This window comes from Eurosta solidaginis, chromosome 4 (genome assembly GCF_040869045.1).
Source record: "Eurosta solidaginis isolate ZX-2024a chromosome 4, ASM4086904v1, whole genome shotgun sequence".
NCBI lineage: Eukaryota > Metazoa > Arthropoda > Insecta > Diptera > Tephritidae > Eurosta > Eurosta solidaginis.
Window position 1 is genome coordinate 226,652,271 of NC_090322.1, and position 23,003 is coordinate 226,675,273.

Consider the following 23,003-nt stretch of genomic DNA (forward strand, 5'->3'; position numbering starts at 1 on the left):
AAACCTTTTCAATATAAATCTTTTGCTTCACTTTTAATAAAACTACGGCATATTATGGGGTCTCTAGGACGAATCATTTATTTTGTATCAAAATAATAGTGAAGTTAGTTAAGAGTAACTGCCTTTCGTTGGAACTGCGATACAAAAAGTGTTCCTTCTAGGCCATATTATCTGAATCACTGCATCCGTTTTACTTGCTTTGCTGGTGTGACGAGTCTTCACTTAGCCAGACAGTGGATATTAGTTGGCTCGTTGATTCGACGTCATTATCCTCAATGAAGCTGCAGCACGAAGGGTTTTCCTGTATATTATGACGTACGCATGGACTTGCGTTGGAAACACAGAACCTGCCAGAACCCAAATTAATAGATACGCCTGGAAATATATTTTCGGAAAGAAGGATATCGTTTAGTTTTAATACATGTAGTTCGAAGCAAACTTAAGCTACGCCAGGAACTTCCACAGCACCCTCAAAGTACCGCACTTCATCATCATCTTTAGTTGGTGCTTAATCGCCTAAGCGATTTTGTTCGTTTTGTAAGAAGTCGCGCCAGTACAGAGATAGATAGCGTCCTCTTCTTTGCGTTAACAAAGTGGACTGTTTGAATGTTTTATTCCGTTTGTTGAGCCCTTAAGATTGGCTCGTTTAAGCTATATTTGTTTTGCATTCACTGACTCCCATTGATAGCACCAATAGAGGTCAAATCTTCCTCTACTTTCCTTTACCAACTCAGTGGAAATATATCATCCGATCAGATTGTCAATTATCTAAAACTAGTAGCAATGGAAAGAATCGTATCCATCCCATCCTTAATGGCGACAACTTCCTCTTCGAAGGAGTTACAGAAATTACCACAATCAACAAAAATAGGGGAGACTATATACCCGTTGCGCGCTTTGAGAAATTTCGTTCCTTATCTATAAATCAATCAGGCACTTAAGCGTGTTAAGAAGAAAGGACGCGATACTGATTGGTTTAAAGCCCTTCGGTGTTCAAAAACTTTGGTATCCATTTTTACGCCATTTGGTATCCATTTTTACGCCATTTTTTTGTCATGAGGACTCGACAGGTCTAAGGCCTGCAATCGCCTAGATTTTACTAGTTTCCGACCTACAGTGACTATGGTAAAACTGAGAAAATAATATCAACGGGTCTAGGTGGACCACAATATTCCCTCATTAGGTATCTCTGTCGTAAGAGACGATCCGAACGTACCGCATTTTTTCCGCAAAGAACCATCAACATTGATAGCACTCGTCAAAATCTTCGGAGAATGTCTTTATTGTCACAAGAAGAAAAGGAAGAGAGGTAATAGAGAAAGTAACAGATCAGAAAATACTGTGTTGACCGCTTTTAGGAACGGATTCGTTAACTTTTTTGAAACCACTGATTATTTTGGGAACAGTGCCATCTTTAGGTTTTTCGAAATCCAACACTTTTTGGAACCGACTTCGGGTTTGGAGTCAGTTATTTCTTTTTTAACCAGTGACTACTTTTGCATCAGCAATTTTTTTGAAACTGATGTTTTTTCCAAGTTTACCTATTTTTGAGAATGGGTCACCCTTCGAGAACTGGGTACTGTTTAGAGCCGGTTGCTTCCTGTTAATGAAATAACAACAATACAACATCAAAAACTTGCAAAAAACAATCTCGAACTGGTACCGAAGTTATTTACAAATCAATCCGAAGTGGTACCGGTATTATGTGGAAACCATTGATATCAAAAATATTCCGCAAATATTTCAAAAGTATTGCTACCTCAATATATAAAAATGAAAAGATTAGGTAGTTCGAAAGCGGTATCTCAATAAGAATATCTTTCTCTGACCGTCTGAACAACAAAAATAAATAAATGTAAGGCACGATAACCTCCGAAGAGACTTTAGGCCGAGCTTCTCTTCCAATTTGCGTCGTGCTCCTCTTTATTTTTTCCTACAAATTAGCGGGACGGGATCTACTTGTTTTATGCCAACTCCGAACGGCATCTGCAAGGTTTTCACTGAGAGCTTTTCATGGCAGAAATACACTCGGAGTGCTTGCCAAATACTGCCGAGGGGCGACACCGCTTAGAAAAATTTTCTTCTAATTGAGAAAACTTGTTTTTAAAATTTTGATGTTCTTCGGTGTGGTAAGTGGAGCACGCTACCATCACACCACAGCGGCCGCAATAGACGTTGCAAATATTATTGTGCTTGTGATTTTATCTAAGCGACTTGAAGATCACAGCCAATCGCTGCGACAGCTACAAAGATAGCACCATGACTGACTGACTGTGACGACATTTGCGTTTCTTTCGCAATCATATTTACTAATATTCAAAAGCGTTCACTCGCAGCGTAAGTATTGCGACATTTAGAAATAGACTAGAGCACTGGAGACTGGAAAATCATATTGTGACGGCTTATTCTAACTGTAACCAAAACTGTCTTTGGATATGTAATTGCGATTATTGGTAAACATTTGCATGAATTGGAATTTGTGTTGTTGTTGTTGTTGTTTTAGCAATAAGGACAATCCCCGAAGGCTTTGGGGGTGTTATCGATGTTGATGGTCCTTTGCCGGATACAGATCCGGTGCATTCCGGCAACAAGCACCATTAAGGTACTAGCCCGACCATCTCGGGAACAATTTGGTATGACCACATGAAACCTTATAGGTCATCTCGCCCCCTAGATCCATAGGGAACTTGGGGTCGCCAGAGCCTCGCCTGTTAAAGAAACAGAACGCTCCACGGGTAGTTGAGGTTGACAATTGGGTTGGAGAAGCTACACAACTTCTAGAATCAACTTGGTATTTTAGTCGCCTCTTACGACAAGCATACCTGCCGCGGGTATATTCTAAGCCACCTAACCCGCTGTGATGTAGTATCGCTCTACTGGCGCTGTACAGTCAGAAATAACGGTCAAAAATCACCATGTTCCGCAAAAATCAGTGCCAACTATACTTCACAATAAAAACATGCAGAAAAAAAAATTTAGAACTCATTATTTGATTTATAATTTTTGGTATAAGTGTGAAAATTTCTAATATTAAATGACTTTTTCTTCTACAGTGTGGCTTTTTCAATCGCAATCGCCCACGCGATCACTCCATGGAGCGTCAACCGCTGCGCAATGGCTATCATGGCGACGAACATCTGTGAGCGCTGCTGAGCGTTAAGGAGCTACTAAGTTCATATTGCGCTAAACCCCACCAAATGGACAACATATCCTTGTTGCTGATTTTAAGCTGCCGTACATTTATATAATTTTTGTTTTTGTTCTAAACGTTCACGGTAGCTTTGTAATGAGATTAATTTTTATGTTGTGCTTAAATGTAGAACGCTGTCTTAAGGCTGCTGTAATAATATTTTACGACAAAATTGACGGTGCTTGAATGTTATAAACAGCTGCCAACTGCGCTTGCGCAACAACTAACCAAAAGTGAACGAAATGAAGAAAAGTTAGATTAACAAAAAATTTTTTGCTACAAAAAAGCATACAAATTTTAATTTTAACTTTCTGTAATTAACCCTAAATAAATAATTAACTATCTTTGCTAGTCACGAAAATTTTTCTTTTGCCTCTTCTTTTTATAAAAAATAAAAATTGCGGAGAAGAGCGCTAATAAATGACAAAAATTGTAAAAACATTTATAAATATGTAATTAAGAGCAAAAATGTGCTAACTATTGAACCACTCTAATGTTGCCTTGTATATGATAAAAAAAGTTTTGTAAAAAAAATTATAATTTCAAATTATCTCCTGTTAAAGAAATGCAAAAAGTGCTAATATTAATTTTACTAATGTTAAATACAAAAAAAAAAAAAAAAAATTATAAAACTAAAATGCAATAAACATTAAGTGCAAATGTATGCATGTGTGGGTTTTTGTGTGTATGTGTGTGCATGCCTGTTTTGTGTGCTGTTGTAGAGCAATGTTTATAAACTAAGTTAAACCAAAATAAATATATAAACTAATAAAAAAATTTCACCAGCGAAATAAAAGTTAATATTTATTTATATTATTTATATTATTTTTTATATTGACTAATTACACTGGATCACAATTTCCAATTTTTTTCTGCACCAGAGACGTCATTATGAAATTCCTATGTAAAATCATCCCCTGATTCCGAAAATGAATGTTATTTGTAATTCTATGGCAACGTTTTTGAGATATTTACGAAATACCGTTTTTCAAAAAAAAAAAAAAAAAAAAAAAAAACAGGGTCTACTAAATCATTGTATATCTCAAGAACGAATGGAGAAATTCCAAAACGGGTTGAAGCTTTTAAAAGTTAATAAAATTTGCTATAAACTGTGCATACAAAACTTTTTGCTCGACCCGGCAACTTCCAAGATAACGAACAATCATTACGGATTTTTTCATATTTTTTTTTTGTAAAAATATAAAAAAATTTGTACTTTGCGGGGAAGGATCTCGATAACTTTTTATTTCTTAGTATTCGTATATCATTTAGTTAGCGAATACTAACACATACATATGTACCAGTAGGGTACTTAAGTATTAAATGGATATATTTACTTGAACGCTTATAACTTTTGCATTAGTCTATCGATTTTGTTGAATGAAATCTTATTTTTCTTGTTATAAAACAGAGCTTAGAGAGAAAAAAAGATCTGCAAAAAAATAAAAAGTTTTCGGGATCCTTCCTCGCAAAGTACACAGTTTTTATCTTTGAATCTGCAGGGCCTAGCAAAAAATGTTGTATGCACAGTTTATAGCAAATTTTATTACCTTTTAAAAGCTTCAAACCGTTTTGGAATTACTCAATTCGTTCTTGAAGATATATATGATTAAGTGGACCCAATTTTTTTTTTTTTAACCGTAATTCGTAAATATCTCAAGAAAGTTACCATAGAATTAAAAATAACCTTGATTTTTACATAGGAATTTTATAATGGCGTCTCTGGTTCAGTTTGGCTGTAAACCAGTGTTATTATTATAATTTTTTTCTTGTAAATACAAACATAAAAATAAATATCGTCAAATTTGATTGTAATTTGCTTAAAATTCAACAACCACTGCCTTTTTCTAAAAAAACGCAGAAAGAACAATAGCAATAACACAGTAGCAAACAATTTATACCAAACATTTTATACTTTAAGCAAAGTCTTAATTGGATTTAATAGAAAATAATATAAATTGTTAGTCTATCCGAATCTCTTGCTTAGTTAACAGTTAATTTAAAACTATTAAACAACTTTAATGTATTTAGTTTTTAATTATAACATTAATTGTACTAAAAAAAACTGATTAAATAACTTTTTTTTAAGTTGGCACACTTATTTATATGCACTTATAAGTAAATTTCCTAATAAATTTAAACTAATTATTATTAATTTTTTCTTATTTTTATTTTTATTGTTTAAGTCGCATTTTTTGAAAATTAGGCTTAATTAATGTATTAACTGTACTTATCAATTGCATATTATTAATTTTAAATTTAATAAGAAGAAAATAGAGTTTATAATTGTAAATGCGAAAATTTTAATTTTTAAATTAAATCAATAAATATGATATTTGTGTAGTTATTAAAAGGATTGTTTTCTAGCTCTCTTGCAAAATGGCGTAAGTAGAAAGAAGCGTTATTTCTATTTTCTAAAATCATATTAAGATCAAAGTGTTACCATTTTCTTCATTAAATGGGGACACGTATCATGTTTTCTGTGATCGAGTCGGCAAACGTATGGGCAAATTAAACGAGATTGATCGAATGAGAGCCAATATTGGTATTGCAAGATACGTTCACTATCGTATCCATTGTGAATTCATACAAGTGAATAATCTTTCTATTCCTCCATTGCCATACCTACCTGTCAAATAACAGCTGACAGGGAGAATCGCTGTCGCGAATGGGCAAAGAATGGAATAAAGGTTTGTTTTTTGCTCGCCGTTATTAAATTGAAGTGCCATGAATCGCCAATTCGTGTTTCATACAGACTACATATTGATTTTAATTTCTAAAATCTCGTCATTAGATAAAATATGAGAAGCTAGTTAAGCAAAGATTTTAAAATATGTAAATAAAGCAATATAGATGTTATTTACAAATATATTTGAGAAATACTATTGGAAAATGATTTAAGAAATCGAACAGCGATTGAACAGGTGTTCGAGGCTGTTTACTATTGTGAACTTTTGTTTTTTTTAAACATTCGCCACTTGTATGTGTAATAAATTCAAAATAAAATGTTATAGGAATTTGACAACTGGATGTCAAATATATTAATTATTTACCCAAAAAGCGAATTCAGTACCAGGAATGATACACAAAATAGAGGTAGTTCCATTTAGTGTGACGTTAGCCACTTGAATTTGGTGGGGACAATAACAATTTCACCAAAAACAAGCTACCAGATTGAAAAATTTTACGAATTTTTCTAATTTTGCTGGATTTTATATTGACGAATACGACTAAATTACTTTCTTAGTTATTTTAAATAAAAAGAATATTTTAATACGAAATATCAGCCTAGAAAAGAGGGGTTTTAGTAGGTTTTTCAAGCTCCCGAAAATTGTTTTGGTGGAAGAAACATGGATCGAAGTATGCAAAGCAAGGGAATATAGCCCTCAACTGCTTGCTCAAAGGAGGTGCTTATAAACCGACACCGCAATTTCTTGATAAATTGGCTACAAGTCCACATTTTTCATTTTTGTATTATTATATGAATTGCGTTGCGCTTTAGGAGGGAATTGTTAAACCATTTTAGAGAGAAGTGTTTTTGCCCTTTGTACCAGAGGCCACTTTGGGACAGCCCCGCCCATACACATTCTGTGCCCTTTTAGCATTGACATAGATGTGCAGACTTTGGAGGTACACTTTTTCTCAACATGCCTTGAGAAATATCCATTGTAGGGACATGATAATAGGGCCATTTTTGTGTCTATAAATATATGACTCATTAACTAATATATGAGTAATTATTCACTATTTTCACATAAATCGTGCTAAAGTATATTATTATTGTCTCAGATGACCATAGCGTTTTCATCCTAAAGGAAATTTCCATCCCGAAAAACCGCAATTTCGCCTTAAACAGTAACGGTATGGCAACGCTTCTGGCAAAACAACAAACATTATGAAACTTCAAAAATCCCCAAATACGTGAAAAAATCTTGAGTGGAACTACCTTCTTTTTTTTATCATGGGGCCAGTTCACGTTCTGTGAAGTTATAAAATAAAAACGAATTTTCATACATTTGAAACAATTTTTGTATGAGTTTTTTTTTTTTTTCATTTTGTCCCTCGACAAAACGTGAATTGGCCCCCAGGTGTTGCTATCCCAACAGCTAATTACTTCTTATTTATAATTATCCATACAAGTCCTTACATACAACAATATGTCAATTAATCGAAATCAATCAAAATTTTTTTTTCACTTGACATTCATCTGCATAACGAGTTGGTTGAACTCGCTTTGCCACTGGTATAGATTCCCCTTGATTTACGCAGGTTTTTTGGGTGGAAATAATGTGTGCAAAAATTTAGCATTAATGGAGATTAGCCACATGGCTCGGAGCCTCTTACTAATTCAATTCTTTTTGTCTTCACTGTCTAGCGTCTGAATTAAGCGTTGCTGGTAGTGAGCCTTGGCCACGTCGAAGGGTTTTGAAAGATAGAGCACCATGTAGGCCGTCTTGTGGTAAGGGATCAAGGCATTAAATTTTGGAATTTAAGCCGGTGCTATGAACTATGCAGAAGCCATGGTTTTGATAGCCTAGTCTCAGTTTCGCGGTAAGGAAAGGAAGAAGAATCATGTGGTGCGTTTGTTAGAAGAGAGGCGGCTGATTTGGCCAGTCTTGGTAATCTTGTTTGCAACGCTTCAGTAAAATACCTTCATCGACAGTTTTCATACTTCGGGAATGCCAAAGGAAGACAGGGACAGTACTATTCTTTGGTGGATTCTTTAGTTCAGTTCGTAATTTATTTGCGTGGTAATGGCATTTCGATACCACGCCAGAATGGCCCAGTGGTGGGACCTTTAATTTTAGAAGGCCGTGATGGTGGCAAACAATCCACAGACTTGCGTTAAAAGGAAAGAGCAGGATGGTTTTAAGTGTCGTAGCCGTTGGCTAACGGAGGAATCACGTACGATGTGATTCCTTTTAGCTAGCTGGTTACACAGGCCCCCTACTTTCTTAAATTCTGTGGAGGTGATGGAAACTTCACTTCGTCGTTAATTTGTATTTTCTGCTTTTACTGGATGGCTGGTCCTGTCTGACCCTCTTTGTCGAATTGCATTCCACTTTCTCTTTTCTTTTATGTCCCCTTTTCGAAGTTGGAAATATGTAGATCGATTTTGGCTATATTCCGCACATTTCATGTCTAAAGTAGTAGAACAGTAGCAAAATAGTACCCAAAATTTTCCCTTCCTACTACTCTAAACTTTATGACCGGATTATGAGGGCCGTCAAAGTTTTGTTGTTGTACTACAGACTTCACCTGTCTGGTTTTATTACGTCATGGGTTTAGTTCAGAAAGTTGCATTTGAAGTTCAGAATTTTCATTTGAAATTTGGAAGTTACAATTAAAGTTCAGAAGATTACAATTGAAGGTCATAATTATCAATTGTCATTGTTTGAACTTCAGTTGTAACTTTCAAAACTTCAATGGTCATTTTATAAACTACAAATAGAAATTCTGAATTTAATTTCCTTTTCTTTTTTCTTTAATAAGATTTTCTGAACTTAGATGAAAAACTCTGAAAACATTCTGAACTTCAATTGCAACTCTGAAATGTGTAACTTATTATTTGAGAAACTTTTCAATCCGTAAAGTGGACCAGGGACTAACCTATACAAATCTCATTTATAGTGCGTTTTGCTCGAAATTCGGTAGAGGCGTACCTCTTTAGCTGGCAAATTATTATCTGAGAAACTCTTCTTTCCGGAAAATGGACCATTGGCCGTCCTATTCGAAAAAATCGTATTTCATTTCTTCATATACATGCTCATAAGGCTTATTATAATCGCCATAACGGGCATTTCTATAAACCTTCGGCAGCAATTTTCTCTCGAACACTCCAAAAGCTATTTCGCCTTCTAGCGACAGCGTCCATGATTCCGATCTCTACATGTAGAGCGTAACTTTGTAGAGGGAGGACTTTAATTTTCAAATGCCTACTCAGTCCAAGGTAGCTCTTGTTGGCAAGAATTATTATCCTTTTGATATATAAGCTGACATTGTATTCTCTGCAAATGCTGCATCTCAGATAGGCGAAGTTCTTCACTTTCTAGTACTTGGCGGATCCGATAGTGACTTTGCTGCCAAGGCGCGAGTGCGCTGATTCTTTGTTGGATAACAGCAAATACGTTCTCACGTATTCATTCACTCGAGTCTAAATTAGCGGTGCACTACGACAGCTTTCGACAGCCTGACAAGGAAAAGCCTTGGCAAAGTTAACGTATCCATATCCATATAAAACAGCTGACCCAACCAACGTTATGGAAATCAATGTAATTGGTCAATGGTGCCATACCATAATGCCCTAGCCACAACCATACCATAGCCAACCAATTGGTGTTTGGTATCTCGCCCTATCCATAACCTATAAATATCTTAGTTCGTGAATTTATTAGTTTTTTGCATATTTTATTTATTGTTTTGGATACGTTTTGAGTAAGAGACTTATTATTTATGGAATCTGCTTGCAATTTTATACGCTTTCTGATTAAGTAAACATATTTTTACGACTATGGCGTTATGACCATGTCAACTTTGCCAAGCCCTTAAAATATACTCGGTTTCACCTGATCTAAAATTTGTTTGCTTTTGCTCCCTTGCAAATCAATTTTCCGCGACTTCCAGGTCTCTGACGCGGAGATTTCTCATTTTAGTACTCAGCGGGCTTTGCACACAGAGTATATTAACTTTGATTGGATAACGGTTGGTTGTACAGGTATAAAAGAATCGAGATAGATATAGACTTCCATATATCAAAATCATCAATATCGAAGAAAAATTTGTTTGAGCCATGTCCGTTCGTCCGTCTGTCCGTTAACACGATAACTTGAGTAAATATTAAGATATCTTGACCAAATTTGGTACACGATCTTACCTGGACCCAGAATAGATTGGTATTGAAAATGAGCGAAATCGGATGATAACCACCCCCGCTTTTTATATATATAACATTTTGGAAAACACAAAAAACCTGATTATTTAGTAAATAATATACCTAGATTGTTGAAGTTTGACACGTGACGGACTGATATTGAGACTATGGATAAAAATTTGAAAAAATGTTTGAAATTGGGCGTGGCACCTCCCACTTGTGATAAAATCAATTTTACAAATTTTATTAATCATAAATCAATAATCTTTAAACCTATCGTAAAAAAATTCGGCAGAGAGGTTGCCTTTGTTATAGGAAATGCTTTGAAGAAAAATTAACGAAATCGGTTAAGGACCACGCCCACTTTTATATAAAAGGTTTTTAAAAGGGTCGTGGACGAATAAAATAAGCTACATCTTTGCAAAAAAGAGATTTATATCAATGGTATTTCATTTCCCAAGTGGATTTATAACAATAAATAGGAAAAACTTCAAATTTTAAAAAATGGGCGTGGCACCGCCCCTTTTATGACTAAGCAATTTTCTATGGTTCGGGAGCCATAACTCGAAGAACGGATCGTAATAAAATTTGGTACACAAATTTTCCCTATAGCAGGAAATATTCCTAGAAAAAATGGACGACATCTGTTAAAGACCACGCCCACTTTTAAATAAAAGATTTTTAAAAGGGTCGTAGACGAAAATAATAAGCTATATCTTAGCGAAAAAGAGCTTTGTATTAATAGAATTTTAGTTTCTAAATTGAATTATAACCTTAAATTGGAAAACACTAAAATTTTTGAAAATGGGTGTGGCAGCGCCCCTTTTATGACTAAGCAATTTTCTATGTTTCGGGAGCCACAACTCGAAGAAAAATTAACATATCGTAATGAAATTGTGCACATACATATATTTTCCTTATAGCAGAAAATATTTCTAGAAAAAATAGACGGGATCGGTTAAAGACCACGGCAACTTAGACATAAAACAAGTTTAAAAGGGTCGTTGGCTAGAATATAAGCTATAACTAACTTAGCAAAAAATAGTTTTGAATCAATGATATTTAACTTATCAAGCTTTATTGTAAGAGGAAATGGGGAGAAATTTTTTTTTAAACGGGCGGTGCCACGTGTTATGTCGAAAAGTAATTTATCTGAAATGAAATGTACAATTAAAGCTCACGCTGAGTATATAATGTTCGGTTACACCCGAATTTAGACACCTTTACTTGTTTTAAACTCTCGTTCAGTTTTTTGTTTAGAGAAATTACCAAATACAAGCAGAGTGCACTAAGTTTACATTTATCACAATCCACAATACATTCCACATACCCACAATGGGCTGTGTTTTTACAGATTAACAGCTATATTGGGTTCTCCCCATTGTCTGAATGAGCTCCACTACTTGGAGCTTGACAAGCATTTCGTGCGGCATTGTAGCATCAACAGAATAAAATCAGTTTGCGTGAGAAGCTCGCCAAGGGCAGTCGACATTAGCGTTGAAGCAAAGGCTTTTCAAAATCGCGTTGGCGTTATAGTTGTGTATTGTAAAAGCTTGAGTGCTAGCAGAAAATGATATACAAATATTCATGGAATGTTTTAAATATTGTGTAAAAATATTGCAAATTCATCTTCCGTGTTGTTTATATTTGGTGCAGTTTTTGTTGTTTGCTTTGCCAGCAAAACGTATTGCATAAAGTTTTGCAGCAGCAGGCAGAAAGAAAAGAAACAACGGTAATAGTAAATGCAATGTTTAAATCTAATTATGCGAGCTAACCACCACGCCCGCCGTAAAAGTCTTACACAATAATATCTAAGTGAATGATTGGTAAATTTGTTTTTTACGACTTATTGTGGCCGTGATTTTAGTGTAAATCTCCGCCAAATTATTTGCTCTGTTGTATTCAATTGAGTTAATCAAGAAAATAAATATCAATTTATTAAGGTGGTTTTTTGTTATGCTGAAAATTTTTCCAACAAATTTCTATTTGCCCCCATAAAATTGTCCGGGGCAGTAAATACACAAAAAATACAAAAACAGCTGCTGCTGCGTCTGTGGAGCTCGCTGTGTTTTGGCAGCTGGTTGTGTATCTGTTGCTGTCGACTTGCTGCTCGTAGTAAATCGATTATTCGTTTTGTGTGAAGTTAACATTGAACTAATATTTCTGGATGATGAATTAAACTACTTTCTTCAATTAAAATGTTGCCTTACCTTTGCTTCCAAAGAAAAAGTGCATAAAAAAGTTATAACAATAACAAAAACGGAGAAATTACATTCCGCTTAATCGCAGATATTCTTTATGTGGGCCAGATGTTTATTGTTTTTTTTTTCAAGTTTTTGTTGTATTGAGAGTAATTGCGCATTGAATAAGGTGACCAGATAATTTGTCGATTATGATTGCTGGAAAAATGGAATGGTCATAAATAAAAGTTTTATGACAGATGAGATAAGCTTTATCAACAAATATAAAAAAGAAATTATAAGCACAGTGTACGCAAAATTACAGTGTCAACGAAATAAGTTCCCAATATTCGTTTTGTTGGAGTGGTGACATAAGGTCAGCGGCCATAACGTCGATTGATTTTATGATTATTTCAAAAGGTCATAAAGCCCGTTGAAGTCATGAATGTTTACAAAGTTAACAATATTAAAATTATATCATATTCGTTTCTCACTTCCATGTATTAAATTGTTAACAACAACTGAATTACAGTTAAATTTATTGATTTCGCTGTATAGTTTTTCGATATAATGAAGAAGAGTTTGAGCGCGCCTATAAATATTCCACACAATTATGATTAAAAAGCATATCGTTAGCTTGATGTGAAAATGTGCTAAGTCACTTTTTTTGAAAAATTGTATTTTAATGCAGTTTTAAAACTGAATTCAAAATACATCGATCACAAGAAAAAAATATTTTAATTTTTAATTTTTACATGCTGTTTGCAATGATGTGTAATTGTGCTCAGTCGTCAACTGTTCAAAAAAAAAAATGTGCTAAGTCAACCAGTCAATAATATCAATAGGAATTACTAGTCATTTCTTTGTGCGCGCATTTTATTTATTTATTTAATTCATTCAGTCTAAAGTACATGCTTTGTTGTTGTTGTATTAAAGATGAAGACAACCCGAAGGCTTTGGCCCGATGTTGATGGTCCTTTGCCGGGTATACATGGATCCGGTACGTCCCAGTAAGAAAGCACTATTAAGGTACTAGCCCAACCATCTCGGCAACGATTTATATGACCACATTAAACCTTCTAGGCCATCCCGCCCTCCCCACCCCCTAGTTCCATGAGCAACTTGGTGTCGCCAGAGCTCGGCTGTCAATGAAACAGGATTCGCCACGGTTAGGTAAGGTTGACAATTGGGTTGGAGAAACTATGTAATGCGCTGGCAACCCCTTGAGAGGGTTGCGAATATAACCCCTTGAAATTGGATTCACCTAATTGAGACATGCCTTTGGTGTTTGATAAATGCTTTGTGCTGACCATAATCTACTTCAATTCTTACATGTCGATAACTACATGCTTTCTTACAGACTAGTTAAAAATAGAAAACAATTCAAGCTTTAACTTATATAAGCTGTTATTAAAATTAATAACACTACTGAATCGATTTGCTAGATGTACAGTCCTAGTTATAGGTTCATTCATAGCATAATTCGTTTTATTAGTTATTTCGATAAATAACCTATTATGCAGAAGAACACGCAGTGAAATGTATGGAATGGAGAAATAAGATAAATCTGGATCAGTCCCAGTCCTCCTCTGGATAATATATTTAAAAAAATGTCATAGTACCTCTAACTCGCGGGCCCCCTCAGAAACCCCGGGCCCGGGGATGTAAAACAAATTCAAAATCGGTTCATTAGTTTAGGAGTCCATCGGGAACAAACATAGTGACACGTGATTTTTATATATTAAGATTTATAGAACGGCAAGTTTTTGCAAACTATCTCGCGTTCAGTGTGACAGACTGGAACCCACCATCGCCGAACTAAGTGGCCCTTATCAGTAGAGCTTCAGACCTGCTTTCTGTTTTCTTTGGTTTGGAAATGGGCAAAACAAATGGGTTTTGCGGTAAACGAGGAGAAGAGGAAGTAATTGTTGCCATCCAATGTGCCTTGGCAACCAAATAATGGTTGACGAGTATAATTTCTAGACAGTGAAGTTCTTCGTCTATTTGGGAGCTAGCATAACAACAAAGCAGCGTCAGTCTAGAAAGAGTACAAATTTAGACTGACAACGCTTAATAAGTCTTACCCGCCCTGATGTATGGAACGTAATCATGGACAGTGTCGCGTCAAGATGGAAATAAAATTCCTACGGCCGGTTGTAGCAAGGTACCGGTATCTGGAACTAAAATGGAGAACATTCACGGAGCTGCGAGGGTCAAATTGAGAACACTTGAATACCCTTGAGCTCCCAATTCGCACCAGTTATAGCGGAATAGGGACTTTTGTTGCGCAAATGTAAAAATTGACAAATGTCGTTAAGCGCCAATTAATGAATGAATGAAGTAACTTGAAAGAAGGATCCTGATATACCGCACCTATACAAATTGTGAACAGAGAACTTTGCTTGTGTATCATAAGCATAGTTATAAATAGTTTTCCGTGCTCTGACCTTGAGTTGTTTTATACGCTGGAAGAACATATTAATTCTGAATATCTAAAAAAAAAACAAACAAATATTTTAACGCTGCATTAATGTATCTAAATAATTTGGCGATAATTTTGGCCAATGTTTATTCATATGAACTAGATAGGAAGGTATAAACCATAGACAAAACAATAAAATCCATTCGTGTATGGCAAATGTTTATGCCGAATAAACAGTTGAATAAATTCTTATAAATTGGAAAGTTATAATTTTATATGCAAATTTTCTATATCGCAATAATTTGTTAATAGCGTATGCAAATATTTACATGTATACATACATTCCTACCCTCTAAGAAATCGTAGACATACCAGATCATTCCATTAAAAGTGGACACATTCAATTCAGTTTAAGGCGATAGGGGGGGGGATGGTTTGGGGATGCGCGTGCACATCAACTAATATGGAGCTAAGTGTCACCCTTGACCATGCGTAAAGGCTTGGCGGAACTCGATAAAATTTTTAAAGAGATCGAACTAGATCATATATTTTCGAACCATTTGGGACTATTTCAGCATCGTTTCGAATCTCCCAAATTAGTCCCGAAATAGTCTCGAAATGATTCCGAAAATAGTTCCAAAGTGTACTCGAAAGGATGCTTCAACTACACCAAAGTTATACCGAAACAGATGTCTGTCAGTGTGTCCGTCTGCCTGTTGAACGCAAATTAGTCCTACACTTTTTGAGACATCTTCACGAAATTCGGTCCGCATATATCTCCCATACAACCGATTTTTCGAATAAGAGATTATTCATAATTTCTTCCTCATTTTATTAGCTAGAGCTTGCATTTCACAAGATGCTAGCATATAAGCATGCATTATTGTTTAAAAAAATTGTTACGAGAGGTCGTATGTATAACTTATATTGTAATATAAGGACCCATATGCTCTGTACATACTTTTATACATACATATATTTACATACTTTTAACAAATAGTACATACATATTTCTCTTAACTAAGTTACATAGTTTTAAGAGTAAATATACTAAGACTAAGGAGAGTAATTTAAAGAGGAGAAATTAGTCGTAAGCTTTAGATAACTAACGTTTTTTATAAAAATTTACTGAAATAAAGAAGCCGAGTTATTTTCCAGATAGCAAAGAGTGCGTTTGTGTTTTTAATAACGTTAATGGCGACGAGGAAAAAAAAATAAATATAAAACAATATTTAAACAGAATTAAATACTTGTTAATGGAAAAGTGAACTGATATAAGTATAACCTGAACTTGGAACAAAAAGAAATATTAGAAAACATAAAATTGTGAAATTGGTTAGCGCCAAAAACCAATATTATTTGTTCGAAAAACTGTGACCTTTTGCAAGGTCAATGTTTTTTTATGTGCAAATCGTCAAATATTTTGTGGAGTTAAGTGAACATTTATGTCTTTGGATAAAAAACTGAAAATTTAAACACAACAAAAATCGCACATGAAAGTTATACTTATTGGAAAAAAAAAAAAAGGCAAATAAATATTGTGTAAAAACTTAAGTTGAGTGAAAATATTTCTTTTCAAAATAACTGTTTATTAACAAAAACAACAAAACCGCAAAAGAAACAAATATTGAAAAAATAAAATTAAAAATCTAAGGTGTGATCTCTATGAAGGGGAAAAATTTGTAAAAATTTTAATCGCCATCAATTTTCTGTTATACAAAAAATTTTATCTTCACTCTCATATTGAGATAAAACAAGAATATTTTGTGTCGAAAACAAAGCCGACAACAATATTTGATCTCTCATTGATAACACTCCGACTGTATCGTTTTCTTGACTCCCTCTAATAAAAACAAAAACGCTATAAGAAAAAAAAATTAAATAAATAGACAATACGTGCTAAGTACATGTAAACAACAATAGTTACTTACAATCGTGAATTGAGAAACCCACTCTCAGGGAACCGATTGCAACTTAAACTTTACACACATTATCTTCTGCGAAAAGAGGAGCAGTATTTGGAGCCGAACGACAACAACAAAGTTTACATCGCATTTATTTAACTGCACAAAGTCATCAACTGGAGAAGTGGCCAGCAATAGCAAGTAGCAGAGCAAATGACATGAGCAACAACAATTATAATTACCAACAACAATAAGTACTACAACTTGATACATGTTTATTTTCTTTTCTGTTTGATTACTGAGAGCACTTACTTTGCATATTTTCTTCCTACGTACTTACATATAATTAGGAAAAATATATACAAAATTCATTATGGATGCTTTACAAATAAGCAAATTTAATTTAATTTTAACCTGCATTAAAAATATTGAAAAATTTGATGGCAGCGATCCAAATCAGCTACCTGATTTTATAAGTCAAGTTGAAAATATTGTTCCATCAATGGCAGAGTTTGACAATGTTAATAAAAATATTCTTTATGGCTACATAAGAAACAAATGTGTTGGTAAAACTAGGGAAGCAATTCATAGGTACGCTAATGTAACCGATTGGCCGATTTTAAAAGATATTTTAATTAAAAACTTTGGCGAAAAATATAGCAGTAATGACTTGATGGATGATTTAAAAACTTGTAGATTACAAGGAACAATAGAAAATTTTTATTTTAAAATTAACAAACTTGCTAATAGGATTCATAATAGAAATTTAACCCATAAAGATACGGATTATACAACTGAAGAAGTTAATAGGATTTCACTTAAAACTTTTAGAGATCATCTTCCTGAGCCAACACGTACTATGATATTCTCTAGAGACCCGAAAACATTGGAAGATGCCTTCAAGATAATATTAGATGCCAGACATCAGCATTACACCCAGTTTGGTCCAGCAAAAAGAGATTATTTGAATTCAAGTATAAGAACGAACTTTAGTGATAATTATAATAACAACTCCATTCAAGAAAGGCAATTTAGTAATACAAATAGGCTTAATTACAATAACATAGCAGTACCAATAGGCCAACAAACTTCGTCTTATCAAAATAAACAGCAATTCAATCCGAATTTTTATTGTAATAACCCCTCAAACTCCAATTCCACAGGTCAAACAAGGCGATCAAATTTTTCACAAAATACAAATAGAAATGTTCCACAATTTAATCCCGACAGTAGATCAAACCAAACTAGGCAATCAGCTTTTAGGAATCAAAGAGGATATAATTTTGATAATGTTAACCAGCAAGCAGAACCTATGGAGATAGGAAACTCGAATGTAAATTTTCCTGTAGCAGACGAGCAAGACTTCCTTACATAGTTATAAATAATCCTGTGAAGGTTTTAAGATTTATAATTGACACTGGCGCCGAATTTAGTATAATTAATCCTAATATTTGTCATCCCAAATTTAAGCAAAATGTGAACGTAGTAGCAAGAGCACTAGGTACTAAAATATCAATAACAAAACTTTGCAAATTCCCAATATTTAAAGAGTTCAATTTAAATAATTATCACTGCGAATTTTTAGAATATCCTTTTCATGAAAACTTTGATGGACTTATAGGTAATAATATTTTAAAAGATTTAAGTTGTATAATCGATTTACCTAATCGACAATTAATTACAAGTAATGCTGTAATAACATTATTTTTATCTACGGAGGAAGAAGCTTATGTTAATTTAGCTTACAAAGAAAACTTTGTTTTTAATTGCGAAGTTGAAAGAGATAACGTTTTTTCGCAAATTCGAACAAGCCACCTAGAAGAATATGAAAAAGAAAAGATGTTAAGAATTATTAGAAAATATAAGCAAGTATTTTACGATAAAGACGACAACCTCACGTTTACTAATGAAATAAAACATAAGATTGCAACGAAGCATGATATGCCAGTTTATTCCAAATTATATAGGTATCCTGAGGTGCATAAAGCAGAAGTTGATAGCCAGATTGAAAACATGCTAAAACAAAATATAATACGACATTCAAATAGTCCTTATAATAGTCCAATATGGATCGTACCGAAAAAACTAGATTCTTCTAATAAACAAAACTGGCGTTTGGTAATTGATTATCGGAAACTAAACGATATTACTATCGAGGACAGATTTCCCATGCCAAACATTGATGATATTTTTGATAAACTAGGCAAATGCCAATATTTTTCTACCCTTGATTTGGCAAAGGGATTCCATCAAATAGAGGTTCATCCCGACGACATTCCAAAAACCGCGTTTTCGACAGCAACTGGCCATTATGAGTTCTTACGCATGCCGTTTGGTCTCCGTAATGCGCCAGCAACTTTTCAAAGACTGATTAACAACGTATTGAAAGAATACATTGGTTCAATCTGTTTAGTTTATTTGGATGACGTTCTAATTTTTTCGACAAGTATAGAAGAACATTTAGAAGCAATAGAGAAAGTATTAAAACGTTTGAGCCAAGCAAATTTGAAATTGCAGGTTGACAAGTGCACTTTTCTGGCAAAAGAAACTGAATTCTTAGGCCATGTTGTCACTTCTGAAGGTATCAAACCCAACCCGGAAAAGCTTAGAACTATAGATAAAATAGCTCTGCCCAAAACACAAAAGGAAATAAAATCGTTTTTAGGCATAACCGGTTTTTATAGACGTTTTATAAAAGACTATTCAAAGATAGCTCACCATCTTATTAAGTATTTAAAACAAGGTGCGAAAATCAATACAAACGATAAAGATTATAAAAACGCTTTCGAAAAATTAAAAACGTTACTCAAAAATGATCCTATTCTAGTTCATCCCGATTTCAATAAAACATTCACACTTGTAACTGATGCAAGCAATTTTGCGTTAGGAGCTGCACTGATGCAAGGAAATAAAGTAGTATCATTTGCGAGCCGTACATTAAATGGCCATGAAAAGAATTACAGTACAATAGAAAAAGAATTATTAGCCATCGTTTGGGCAACGAAGTATTTCCGTCCTTATCTCTTTGGGCGAAGGTTTGTAATAAAAACAGACCATCGGCCCTTAGTTTGGCTTAACAATATCAAAGAACCTAATGCAAAAATCCAAAGATGGAAAATCAAGCTAAATGAGTTCGATTTCGAAATAAATTACATAAAAGGAAAGGAAAACGTAATCGCTGACGGTCTAAGTAGGTTAAGTTATGAGGCATCAAATAGCGGAATTGAAATAAATTTACATGAATTATTTGATGAAGATGCTAATACAGTTCATAGCGCAGAGAGCGATGATGCTGACTATATTAAAATCACAGAAAATCCTCTTAATATATTTAAAAATCAGGTAGTTATCCAAACATCAAACGAAAACTCTTGTAAAACAAAAATTATGTTCAAAAATAAGATCAGACATAACTTAAAGGTGTCGAATGCGGGTGGTATTTTGAACTTCCTAAAAGATAAACTTCCTTCAAAAGGACTCGTAGTTGTTTTTTGTCCAAATATTGAGCTATACAAAGAATTCCAAGCTTTGTATATAAAATATTTTGCAAAAAACAAAAGCCTAAAAATACTAAAGGCAAATTTATTTATAGAAGATATAACTGATAGAGAAAGTCTTTTGCAGTTAATTGAAAAAACGCATATTAAAAATAATCATAGAGGTATTAATGAGGTTTACGAAGAATTGAAAAAAAATTATTATTACCCGAAATTCCAAAAAGAAATCCAGAAGTACATCAATAACTGTGAAATTTGTAAGCTTGCAAAACACGATAGGTCTCCAATAAAATACAGTTTAAACATTACACCCACCCCAGTAAAGCATAACGATATTGTTCATATAGATATATGGTTTCCACAACGAGGCACCATGTATCTGACAAGCATAGATAAACTTACGAAGTATGCAACTGCCTCTTATTTAGAAGATAGAACTTGGGTATCAATACTTAAAGCACTAAAGGAGAGAATTCAGTATTTAGGGAAACCAAATCTATTAGTATTCGACAATGAACTGGATACTGCCGTAATTAGAGAGTTTTTAAAAGAACAGGAAATAAAGTGGCATACGACCACAGCATATCTTAAAACTGGAAATGCAGATATAGAGAGGCTTCATGGAACCCTGAACGAACACATTCGGCTCTTTAATGCGGATCCAAATAATAAGGATGATATTAGCGAACATGTACAAAAAGCAATAATATCATACAACAACACTATTCATACGACTACTAAATTTCGACCAATTGATTTCTTGAATAATTTAATTCCAAAAGAAGAAATATCTAAACTTTCACAAATAGTACATCAGAAGAAAGTTAATCGTATAAATGCTTTGAATCAGAAAAGCAATAGAATTTATACAGACAGTTTTGCCAACAACATTGTTAATAATAACAGGGTTAGTAAATCAAAACCTAAATACAAGAAAATTGTTAATTATAAACAAGATGGAAATTATTTAGTATCAAACGATAACAAATTTAAAAAAGTATATAAATCCCAAGTAAAACGAAAAACATGAATTATAAATAAAAAAAAAAAATTTTGTTCTAAAAAAAATATATATACATATATACATATACATAATAATAACACTTAACTATATTTCTAATTATAATATATTTACGTTCTGAATAAGCAGGGACTGCCTATTCTAGGGGTGGAGGTGTAATATAAGGACCCATATGCTCTGTACATACTTTTATACATACATATATTTACATACTTTTAACAAATAGTACATACATATTTCTCTTAACTAAGTTACATAGTTTTAAGAGTAAATATACTAAGACTAAGGAGAGTAATTTAAAGAGGAGAAATTAGTCGTAAGCTTTAGATAACTAACGTTTTTTATAAAAATTTACTGAAATAAAGAAGCCGAGTTATTTTCCAGATAGCAAAGAGTGCGTTTGTGTTTTTAATAACGTTAATATATCCCATACAGCTGATTTTCCAGATTTTATGAATTTTTATAATTTCATTAGATTATTGTTCATCTTCGATAATGAAAGGTCCCACCCTTATTTGTTTTTTGTAGCAGTTTGATTTTATTTAGAAAATTTTAATTGTAAGCAAATTATTTCATAATAATTTCAAAGACGCTTGATTTCCTTGATCGAATAAGTGGATATTGTTGAACACCTCAACACTCACTGAATTCGTTTCAAGTTTGTTTATTATTTTGAGAATATCTGCTTATTTCCAGCAGGGTTATTGGTATAAAGCATGGTGGTGGAGAATTTGGGTTGAAAACGGTATTCTAAAGAATGTTCCAAAAAAATGTCAGGTTTTATCTCAGATTACAATTTACATAACTGGTAAGAATTTTAGTTAAATTGATTTCTATTCAAAATATATGCTAAGAAAACAGCCTGAAAAATCAATTCGCGCCTAAAACCCATAAACTAAATTTTCACCAAATAAAAAAACAGGTCAAAAGTAATTAAATTTAAGTAATTACTATCGTAATGATATCTACATATACTAACGCCTTTTAAGTATAAGTATAAATAAATTGAAGGCGTCGTGGTATGAATATGATTCAAAAAGTATTCGAGAATGAACTCGTAATTTTGGGAACGCGGGAAAAAGATGTCATAACTGTTTTCATTAAAGGCGCAGATTCCGACAAGAAGCCTTTCTGAAAAGTATTCTGACAAATTAATCAGTCGTCATTTTAAATTAATAATGGAGTAAAGGAAAATAAAACAAGCTTAAGTGCTATAATATTTTATAATATCGTATACAATTAGTGGGTCATTCCCAGAATTTTGATTTAGAAGCAATGAAGACTGAAATTATATAGGTATCATTTTAGGATACAAGATGGGAAGTTTTTACAGAAATAACAAATTATAGGAAAACCCTAGATTTATTTCAAACCGAGGACACAATTTTTCACTGTAACTGTAACTTAATCTAACTAATGGCATTGAAAATTTATTTTCTTTTTTTTTTTTTTGGAACTAAATCTTCCACCTCCATAATTTAGTACCATATACATATAACCGACTGGATGGTAAAATCTATGGTCACAAGCAATAATCGCCTAAGTCCTATATTTTTACACGGGACTTAGGCGATTATTGCTTATTACAACAAAAATATAATTATTTTGAATAGTAAAACAAACAAAATAATTAAAAATATGTGCAATGAATTGATTCGAGAACAAAAAATTCGTTAGCAAGTATTTATGGATAAAAAAATTTTTGATGTTAACTTTTATTTGCTCATACCGTAATCGGTTGGTTTACTTTTTTGGCCTTTATTGACGTGTGGTAACCTGACACATATTTCAATCAAAATTGTGTGCTTATAATAAAAGGAAACTCTCATTTGTACTTAGCAGAGCACCTCCTATGGGAACCAACAAAGGTTTTAATTGATGCTCTCTGAAGCTATCTTTAAATTTCGCTATATCACCT

At 33.4% G+C, this 23,003-nt stretch overlaps 2 protein-coding genes across 11 annotated transcripts in view; both read left to right on the top strand.

Moving 5' to 3' along the window:
• The window catches only part of if (inflated), a 175,750-nt gene extending 170,207 nt beyond the window's left edge, over window positions 1-5,543 (top strand). For all 4 annotated transcript variants that reach the window (XM_067784916.1, XM_067784919.1, XM_067784917.1 and 1 more), the window contains one exon: window positions 3,054-5,543. In XM_067784916.1, the coding sequence (XP_067641017.1) occupies window positions 3,054-3,143 (90 nt within the window). In that variant the 3' untranslated portion in view covers window positions 3,144-5,543. The remainder of the gene's footprint in view (window positions 1-3,053) is intronic.
• A 5,993-nt stretch (window positions 5,544-11,536) lies between these two features.
• The window catches only part of LOC137251044 (protein retinal degeneration B-like), a 140,240-nt gene continuing 128,773 nt past the window's right edge, over window positions 11,537-23,003 (top strand). For all 7 annotated transcript variants that reach the window (XR_010953154.1, XM_067784926.1, XM_067784924.1 and 4 more), the window contains exon 1: window positions 11,537-11,793. The gene's annotated coding sequence lies outside the window, so the exon portion shown is untranslated. The remainder of the gene's footprint in view (window positions 11,794-23,003) is intronic.